General features: G+C 43.5%; 1 protein-coding gene across 1 annotated transcript in view; it reads left to right on the forward strand.

Moving 5' to 3' along the window:
• CSF1R (colony stimulating factor 1 receptor) overlaps positions 1-10,851 on the forward strand; it is a 77,540-nt gene that overhangs the window by 48,660 nt on the left and 18,029 nt on the right. Inside the window, exons 11-15 of the mRNA XM_073567995.1 lie at positions 5,787-5,913; positions 7,370-7,474; positions 8,034-8,144; positions 10,189-10,345; positions 10,802-10,851. The exon at positions 10,802-10,851 is cut by the window's right edge and continues 30 nt beyond it. Of these exons, the coding sequence (XP_073424096.1) occupies positions 5,787-5,913; positions 7,370-7,474; positions 8,034-8,144; positions 10,189-10,345; positions 10,802-10,851 (550 nt within the window). The remainder of the gene's footprint in view (positions 1-5,786; positions 5,914-7,369; positions 7,475-8,033; positions 8,145-10,188; positions 10,346-10,801) is intronic.

Consider the following 10,851-nt stretch of genomic DNA (forward strand, 5'->3'; position numbering starts at 1 on the left):
GATCTGCAAGGCATAATCAGACATGTGGACCAATGTTCCAGGTGTCAATGATGCACTGCGAGTGCTGGGTGGAGGAGCACTTTCTGGCAAATCCACATCCCTCCAGTCACGCACAAACCCTGTACCTGACCTTATCACGCCAACATTTTTTCTTTCCCCCTGAGAAGCATCCTCCTCCCCAAAATAATCATCCCCATCATCCTCCTCCTCTTCCTCTTCTTCCTCCACCTCGTCCACGAGACTTCCCTGAGCAGACAATGGCTGACTGTCATCAAGGTTTCCCTCCTCCTTTTCCTCCTCGGCTGCAGACGCCTGCTCCTTAATGTGCGTCAAAGTTTGCATGAGCAGACGCATAAGTGGGAGGCTCATGCTTATGATGGCGTCGTGTGCGCTTACCAACCGTGTGCATTCCTCAAAACACTGAAGGACTTTACAGAGGTCTTTCAGCTTCGACCACTGCACACCAGACAACTCCATGTCTGCCTGCAAACTGCCTGCCCGTGTATCCTCCCACAAATGAATTACAGCCTGCCTCTGTTCGCACAGCCTCTGAACCATGTGCAGGGTGGAGTTCCACCTTGTTGCAACGTCGATAATTAGGTGGTGCTTGGGAAGGTGGAGCAATCGCTGCAGCTTCTGCATACGACTGGAGAGTACGGGCGACCGGCGGAATATGCGAGCACAGTCTTCGTACCTTATGGAGCAGGGGTGTTAACTCCGGATAATTATTGAGGAAGCACTGCACCACCAGGTTCAAGGTGTGAGCCAGGCAAGGTATGTGTCTGAGTTTTGAAAGGGCTATGGCTGCCACAAAATTCCGGCCGTTATCACTAACTACCTTGCCTGCCTCAAGATGTAGACTGCCCAGCCATGACTCAGTTTGTCGCTGCAAGTAGTCGGCCAGTACCTCCGCGGTGTGTCTGTTGTCTCCCAAACACATCATCTTCAACACAGCCTGCTGACGCTTACCACTAGCTGTTGCACATGAGACACCTCATGTGCAACACTGGCAGCTGCGGATGGAGTGCTCGTGCGACAGCGCTCTGTGGATGAGCTTTCGCTTCTGGAGGAGGAGGAGGAGGGTCGAACGCCTACTGCCAACTGTTTCCTATACCGTGGGCTAGGCAGCACTGTCCCACCGCCACTGTCCCCTGTGAACCCTGCATCCACCACATTAACCCAGTGCACAGTGATGGACATGTAACGGCCCTGGCCATGCCTACTGGACCATGCATCTGTTGTGAGGTGCACCTTTACACTCACTGATTGCTTGAGTGCATGGACAATGCGGTCTTTAACATGCACATGGATGGCTGGGATGGCTTTTCGCGAAAAGAAGTGCCGACTGGGTAGGTCATAGCGTGGTACTGCGTAGGCCATGAGCTCGTGGAAAGCTTTGCTTTCAACCAACCAGTAGGGCATCATCTCTAACGAGATTAGTTTGGCAATGTGGGCGTTCAAAGCCAGTGTACGCATATGAGAGGATGAGTACTTTCTTGTCCTACTCAGAGTCTCTGGTAGGGTGAGCTGGACTTGAGAGCTGCATATGGTGGAACTAGCAGTGGACATGGCGGACTGAGAGAGGGTTGGTGATGGTGTTGGTGGTGTTGCTGATGGCCTAGATTCAGTCTTTCATAAGCAATAACATTGTGATTCCATGACTGCTTTGCCCTTGCAACGACACCTCAACATTTGCTGCTGGTGGTGTGCTAACCGTTGGGCTTACAGTGAGGGAAGCGATGTAGCATTGCTGACTACCTTCATTCGGAGCAGGTGCACATGTGGTACGTGAGGTTTGGTAGTCCGTCCACGCTTGCAAGTGCATGGTGATTAAATGTCTAATGCAACTGGTATTCCAATTTCTCAGATTTTTCCTTCGGCTAAAGGTCTTTGCGCACTTCTTACAGATAACTTTTGCCTGATCATTAGGATTTTGTTCAAAAAAGTGCCACACTGCACTCTTCCTACTATGGAAGACATTTTGAGACCTTGCACGCTGTGCTAATTTGACATCCTTCACTTTTGGTAGGGGTGAAGGACACAAGAAAAGGTGTTGTTCCTGACCAGGAGCCTCCAATGACGACTTTTTTGAAACTTCAGAAGAGGAGGCTGGAGGCTGTGTCAGCAATGTAAGCCAAAACTTGTTCCTGAAGCTCCGGCTTAAAAAGTGGTTTACCTACTCCCAGAAAAGAGAGCCTTCGAGGTCTTGTGGAGCCAGACGATGATGCAGGCTCAACACCTCCTGCCTTAGGTGCTATTGTGCTTTTGCCACTACCAACAGATGCAACACCACCACCACCATCGGGACCAGCTGGCAACCCCCGCCCACTTCCATGGCGTCTTCCACCATACTTGCTCATTTTTGTGAAAATGTACCCAAAATACTACAAGCTATATGGTACTGTAAAACAAGGTAGAAGGTGTATCTATTATTGGTGAGATTTTGAATCTCGCTATAGATTTGAGGAGGCAGAACTATTGACTCAGGCCCAGGAGAGATTACACATCAATGTAACAGGCTGAAATTGGATGGTGTATGACAAGGTGGAGGGTGTCTATTGGATTGGTGAGAATTTGAATCTCACTATAGATTTGAGGATGCTGAGCTATTGTCTCAGGCCAAGTAGAGATTACATCTCAATGTAACACAACAAAAAAGGAAACAAAGACCACATAAAAATGCACACCACCGATAGATATAATAATAACAGGAAAAGCTTTATTGACAACAATATAAATTTAAAAACATGTAAAAACAAAAAGGGAATACAATCCCCCTGTTAGTCCTGATCAATACAATAATGAATTGAGTCTCATGCATATATATCATCAGCATAAATAAAGGAACAAAAAAAGGAAAAACATCCACAATAAGGTGTATCCATATGATAGATGTAAATATATAATTATACCAAAGAGCACCTAATGATGCTCAATCCTGATCAAATCGCCCTAATGCTGGAGACTCAAACAATAAAATAGCCTTGACGTGGAAAAATACCATGGATCTCATGTCAATCACAGCTGAAGTGCCACATAGTCTAATAGAATATATAACATCCATAATACTTGAGATGAAGGTCCAGAAAAATTATATATAGACCAGCGCACAACATGTGCAAAAAATGGTTCAATCCCATAAAAATGAATAAATAAATAACCGCACTGAATGCTGAGCTGCGCACATAAAACCACTTAAATGAGTGGTAATAAAGTATCAAACAGGCAGATATTATTCAAGAAGCCATGATAATACCAAGTGAAAACCACACTAATGTGGATCTGCATGAAAGACGCCACATAAATAAGTGGCAATGAGATATCAGGCAAAAAACGCTGTTGAAAAACAGCCAAGTATGCCCAGTGAATGGCAGCCCTCTCACGGTTAGAAGCAACAGCTCACATGAGAAATGCATGAAAGGTCCATACCAAGGCAACAGTACAGACAGGACGACAGAAGGGAGGAAACCCAACGCGTGTCGCCGTATCAAGACGGCTTCGTCAGAGGAAGTATCACCTCAATGTAACAGACTGAAATTGGATGGTGTATGACAAGGTATAGGGTGTCTATAGGATTTGTGAGAATTTGAATCTCACTATAGATTTGAGGACGCAGAACTATTGTCTCAGGCCCAGGAGAGATTACACCTCAATGCAACAGGCTGAAATTGGATGGTGTATGACAAGGTGGAGAGTGTCTATAGGATTGGTGAGAATTTGGATCTCACTAGAGATTTGAGGACGCTGACAATGATGCTCTCAGTCCAAGTATGGATACAGGCAGCCTAATAAGCAGGACTGCTGCACACAAAAGTGTGGAAAAATGAACGCTTGGTAACTGTGCAGAAAAGAGGAAGAAAAGTATTTTTGCTTTTAAAAAAGCAGTTTGCACAGCAGTGTGCAAACAGCAATGCAGCTATCAGGGAGCCTTATAAGGCAGCTTAATATCCAACAGAGCTGATGCACAAAAATATATTCTCCCCTGTCACTGCACACAAAGTGTTGTGTTGTAAGTGGAAATCGCTAGCAGCAGAAGCAGTTTTTTGGTTCTTCTTCCCTGCCTAACGCTCTCCCTATGCTAAGATCGGCATAAGTAAGATGGCGGTCGGTGTGCACGCCCTTTTATAGCCCCTGTGACGCCACACAAAGCCAGCCAATCACTTGCATGCCCTTTTCAAAGAAGGTGGTGACTGATGCCCATGTCATCGCGTTGCCCACAGTGTGCGTCCTCCATCAATGGCTGAAGGAGGGCACTGGAAGCATCTTTTGAAACGCGACTTTGGCGCTCTGGTCGCCGACCTCGTGGCCGACCTCTCGCTATGGTCGGGTTTCGTTTCATGAAACCTGACTTCAGCGAAAGTTGCCGACTTTTGAATATGACCGACCCATTTCGCTCAACTCTAATATGGATACCGGTGATCTTACTATACAGTTTCACGCTACAGTTATATTTATTTAAAAAAAAAGTCCAAAAAAGTGTGGTCAGAACCCAAACAGGAAGCCTACTGTCAGAGCTCTTGAGAAATCTCAGCTAAGCGTTTGTTCTGCAGCTACAGAGAAAAGAATCAGAGTGCTGGTTACGAAAATAGGAACAGAAACAAAGGGAAACGTCAGTACTCCAAAATCAGAAATGCATAGCGTAAAGTGAAAAAAAAAAAGTTGTGTAAGTCTGTAGGATGTAATTATAAGGAGGCTGTACACCGTTTATTAAATATGGCTGCATTCTTCCAAAATCATCATCACGCTTGTCCGCAGGTGTTTGGCATTGTGGCTTAGCCTGTCCATGTCATTGCAGCTGCTTGTTAGGCAATCCCTTCATGTGTTACGGCTGTCTAACATCTGTGAGACATGCAGCCCCGGGGACTTATTTTTTGAGCACAACAAAGTCAGTCGGTTAGCACCCACACATGCTCAGATAACACCTTATCCCAGCACATTCGCTCATCACTACTTACTACTTTCCTAGGTTGCCCACCGGTCTCTGTTAACCCACCTCCAGAGATGAAGTGTTGACACATGTGACTGATGCAGCCAATCAACTAAGAAATAGGACAGTACTGTATGCAGTAAACTCTTGAGCTCCCTCTACTCATTTAAAGGGAACCTGTCACGTAAAAAAAAATTTTAACCTGCAGATATGAGTTTAATCTGAAGGTTAATAGCGTTCTGAAGCTGCCCTGTGCCCGCACTGAGAGCACCGCTGTTTGGGGGGAAATGAACTTTATTCCTCCCAGTAGCCGCCAGCTTTTAGTTATAGAGGCACAGCTGGTGTGGCTTCAGTCACTGCTCAGTGCATACAGCCGCACTCCCAGCACTGATTGACAGCCAGTTCAGCATTAGAGCCGGCAGGCAGTCAGTGCAGGGGGCGCGGTTACAACCGTCGCTCTCTATACTTTGAGCAGTGACTGATGCCACGCCAACGCCACACCTGTGACTGAAAGCCGGAGGCTTCCGGGAGGAATAAAGTTCATTTTCTCCCAGCAGCTGGGCTGTTAGTGTGGTGTCCAGTCAGCTTCAGAACTCTATTATCCTGCAGATCAGCCACATATCTGCAGGTTAATAGCGTTTTTTTACATGACAGGTTCCCTTTACGTCCTGACAGCTATCAAGATATTTTAGGAAATTAGCACATCAATTTGAACCTAAAATCTATTTTGTGGAAATTCACTTTAAAGGGCACTATAGCTGTATTTTATTCAGCAGAAAAGCTAAAGAGGAAAATATACTGATTTATTGTCACTTTAACTTTATCTTCATATTTACAACATTACTAACTTTCAATACAGAAACCAAAATATGAGGTCCGCTGGCAGATGGTCCAGATGTCTGAAGGCAATCAGTACATATGTATTGACCCAACTCAACTGCCATACAACGAGAGATGGGAGTTTCCAAGAGCCAATCTGCAGTTCGGTATGTAACCCAGGACGGGTCATACTTCTAGAAAATCCTGACCAACAGGATTTAAGGGGGCAACAGTAAAACCCAACATGGTTTGATAATGCGTTAGGCTGCATGGATTTAACATTACAATAAATATATAAATTCTAATCTATTTGGCATAGGGATTTTTATAGTTTACTCCCGTAAATTATAAAGTTGAATTCTTTATTTTGTCACCCAAGTTGCCCTAGCCTAAACTACTCAAACACATTTCTATATACAGTAAATCTAATCAGTCCTTAAATTCTACTGCTATACAGTGCCAACATATCAGTGTAACATAGGGCTTAAAGGGAATCTATCACCAGGTTTTGCTACCTCATCTGAGAGCAGCATAATGTAGAGAATGAGACCCTGATCCCAGCGATGTGTCACTTAGTTTACTGGGTGCAGCAAGTGTGACACAGAGTTTTTAGATGTAGCATGAAGCAGAGCTCAGAAAGCTAACCCCGCCCACACCACAGGTTTCTTTGTACTTCTCTATTGACAGTGAGCTGCTTATCAGAGGAAGAGGTATGGTTGGACGACTTTACAGGAGGTAGCTAGTACCAGCAATGATAATATCCTAGTGATAAAACCTTCATTGTAAGTAAACAATACCACACAGCCTGATAAGTGACACCACACTGAATTCTGTGTTTTAATCCCTACCTTATTTTGTCCTCAGATTACATAGAAAAAGCATTGCTCCTCTGCCTGTTGGCATTTGTTTGCCGTGACAGTGAGCTCTTGAAAATTGACCATGTGACTCAGTGGCATGGTTGAGCCGCTAGTGTGAACTTTTCACTCTCGGAAATGGGGCAGCTTTGGTGGAGCACAGGGACAAAAAAGCTGGACAGATCGTGTGTTTCAGCAATTCGGCCATCTTTGGATCAGCGCTTACATGCTCTGTTTAAAATGAGATTGTAAGCACTGCACGTGGAGGCTGGTAACTTACACACCAAACATTAAACAATAAAATCATCGCTAATGGCATAAGACACTAGTGGCAGGAAGTATTTAGTAGGAATGTGGGCTATAACATCACGGGGGAAAATATCTACCAGAGTTGGGGCAACATGAGATGTATTTATTTCGTTCTTTGCGGAACCACTATCCCCACCAGACCATCCTATGTCCTCCTCCATGGTCAGCTTTTTAGAAGTCGCTCACCTAAGACTATTCCTGAGTTGACAGCTCCATAAAATCCCATCTACTCAGTAGATTCTTCCTGTAGGGCTCCCTGTTACGGTTTCCTCCACGACCTTTGGCACTGTCTAGTAACAGATCTACGTTAGATCTCCTTTCATTTCCTGCTTAGCAGACAAGTGTTGCCACAACAGTCCACACATTTGTGCTTTGTTTGCTTTACTGTGGTTTTCATAAAGGAGAACTTGTGCAGTCATCGAAAAAAGTTGAAAGTCAAAATGTTTCATCTCGCAAACAGGAAAGACAATTGGAGCAGGTGCATTCGGAAAGGTGATGGAAGCAACAGCTTTTGGGATGGGGAAAGATGACTCAGCCCTCAGAGTCGCTGTAAAAATGCTAAAACGTAAGTAAACTTTCTCAGTGCCTAGAAATAGTTTGCCTTTCTCTAATCTCCAACCCCTATGAAACTTTCACTACAAGCATGGCAAATACGCAAAACTGTAGTCCCAAAAATTACATACACCATATCCTACCTATTTCTGACGCAATATTTTTTGCAAAACAACTCATCTTCTTTAGGTCATGCTACCATTTTCCACTCCTTGAATGTCTGTCTATGCCAAGAAGTCCACGTGATGATGGAGCATCCAAGTACCAGGCACATTAAACCTTCTAAAAGCGCCGCTTTATGGGAGGATTCCTGTGATTTGTCAACTCTTCCGGAAGTTCAGGAGCTCTCCCTTTTTTCGGAGAGTCAACTAGATGTTCTGGAAGTGATGGCAAGTTGATTGTTTGGATGGATGATGTATATGAGAATAATATGAGAATTAAGCATTCAGAACTAATGAACACGGTCTAGGTCTAGGAGAAATATTTGAATGGACATCCTTTTATGGGACCAAATCTTACAAACAATAAATGTCTAGTTAATTACTGCAGAGTCTCTTTTTCCATTTATTTAGCCAGTGCCCACACAGATGAGAAGGAAGCATTGATGTCGGAGCTAAAAATTCTCAGCCACTTGGGCCATCATGGAAACATTGTGAACCTTCTGGGTGCTTGTACAAGTGGAGGTGAGTGGCTTCTATACTTTCCCAAATGCTATGTACTATATCCTCAATTCTGGCATTGCAAACTTGTATAGGAACTGCCTACCATTGCATACAATATTCTGGGTCCAAAAATGGTCTGCAAATTTTTCGACCCAGACATAAAGTCAGTGTAGAAAATTTCTCATATGCAATAGCATCTAGGCTAAGAATGGTCAGTGTATGATCCTACATTGAATATCCGGAGTATAACACCCAAAATTCAAACTCGAACAAGTAAATATAGTGAAAAAATATATACACTCTTTATGGATAGATATACATAAGAAATTGAGGTGTATTAAAAATACAATAATATGATCAGGTGGCGGTAATGACACGAAAAGGAAAGTGACAGCAGCATAAATAAAATCTTATGCATTGGTACACAAAGTAACCAACAGATCCCCAGCACAACATTAGCACACTAAGTAAACTGTGCCACAGTCAATTTAATCCAACTTCTAAGGGGTAGTATGCAGAGTACCCCTCTATCTCATAGATACTGTATAGGGCACAAAAAAGACATGCATAGCAAGCATTAAAGTGCTTAGTGCAAAAAAAGGGAAAGTGCTGTAGTGACCATGCTTACCCATGTGGGGCATACATCTGCTGCGTGTCAGATCCCAAGCCCCAACGCACGGCGCGAGACCTATAGTTGACCATCAGCAAAACACTCAAGTGTTGTGAATACTCTTACTTCTGAGTCGGGGCTCCCTCTGGTGGTTACTGTGAGTAGTGGAGCTGGCCGGATTGGCAGAGGTCTGCCACCTGACGATGATGATTGGAAATCTGGGGTTACTGATTGGGAGTATTTTTTAGTGAGCAGGCTTCCCTCAATTGTTGCTGGTGATTAGTTCTTCCTGTGCAACTTGAGGTCTGCTGTCTCCTGCCTGATCCTGCATTTTTCAGCTAAGTTGTTCATTTGCTAATCTTTTGCTTCTGATCTGGTTTTGCCTCTTTCTGGTTTGCTGTGCAGGTTCAGCGTGCTCCCTGCTGGGGGCAGTGCTGGACCCCGCTCCATATGTTACAGCTTGTGTCAGTTTGTTCAGTCCCCTGTTATATTAGTCTCTTTTGCTTTGCTGCCAGTTTACACCAGAATACTGATATAGTGGGGGAGAGGTCGTGAGATCTCAGTGTTTTTTGTACATCAGATGTGTTGGATTTTTTAGGGTTTTTGCGTGATTTCAGACAGTGTCTTTCCTTTCCTATCCTATCTAGACAGTTTGGGCACCATCATTTGCTCAGTCTATTTTCTGCCTGTGTTTGTCCCTCATCTGGTCTCACCGACAATATATGTTTGGGGGCTATCTATTTCTTTGGGGTTCTACTCCGGGGCAGATTAGATTTCACCTTTCTTGCTTTAGGCCTAGTTAGCTCTCCGGCTGTGTCGAGGCGTCTAGGGCATCGTAGGTACGCTCCACGGCTACTGTTAGTTGTGTTGTTAGGATTAGGGGTCTGCAATTCGCTAAGTGACGAACCTTTCTGGTTTCCTGGTGGCCTAGCCTATTCCTGCCATCCTCCTCGGTGACCTGTTCATAACATTCAAGCTTCAAACTGTCCAATTATATCTTCTGACTTTACTATTCTGTCCAGACTCCACTGTGAAAATGTGCACACATCCAAGACTAGATGTTTATTTTATTGGGAGATGGAAATAACCCACTGATTGACAGCTCTTTAGGTGGTTAATTGCCCAAGGGGTGAGCAAAGGATGGGCATTTTGCATTTCTTTCCTTCCTCTTCAATACTTCCTATCAAAGGCCACTATACACATTAGATAATAGTCATTTTTCTGTATGTTCTAACATTTTTAGCCAGCTTTTCTAGATAACATATTTGCAAAAAATACAAATGCACATTTCAATGATTTTTTTTCCAAAATTCAATACCAATGGTGCCCCCGGTAAGAGGTCACCACGATGCCTAGATAAACTGAATATCACCAAACTTACAAAATTATATACCTTTAACATCAATTAGCCTTATTACCTATAGGATTATTGCTTAAAATGGTTTTTTTTCTCAGGCCCAATTTTGGTGATCACAGAATATTGTCAGCATGGAGACCTGTTGAATTTTTTAAGGAGAAAAGCGGAAATCATGAACAATAACTTTACAGCCGGTCTTGCGAATTCTACTGGAGACTACAAAAATATGGCAGTAGACCGAAAGTATTTGGGAAGGTGAATCACTTTTTACCTCCAATCATCACAGGCCAAATGCCTAGATTATGGCTTCATTGGTTTTGGAAAGCCTTTATGTTTTTAAGGTTACTTTTTACCAGGTCCACCAATTAATTAGAAGGTATCTAGAAGTGAGGTCAGTGACTTTATGTGAAGCATCAGTGGTTTTTTGGGTTTAACAGATGAGATGATTCTGTACATCAATGAGATTTTATATTTTATCTGTGAATCAACCCATAAAAAAATAGATCATAGTGGTATAAAATCTTCTGCAACAATAAAATGGGTTGACTACTGTTGGACCCTTGGGGTAATTTGATGTCTTAGAGCTCTTGACGTCTGGAAGATTCCTGGTTCTCCTGAGAGTCAGTCCAACTGTATAATAGTAATGAAATCTAAGCTAGTGATGACTAGGTAAAAATAAACATACATTGAAGATTGATATTATTTTTCCAGTGACAGTGGACTAGGAAGTGAAGGCAAAGACAATTATATTGATATGAAAC

Source organism: Dendrobates tinctorius, unplaced genomic scaffold, assembly GCF_039654945.1.
Source record: "Dendrobates tinctorius isolate UK_male_01 unplaced genomic scaffold, ASM3965494v1 ptg000020l, whole genome shotgun sequence".
Lineage (NCBI taxonomy): Eukaryota > Metazoa > Chordata > Amphibia > Anura > Dendrobatidae > Dendrobates > Dendrobates tinctorius.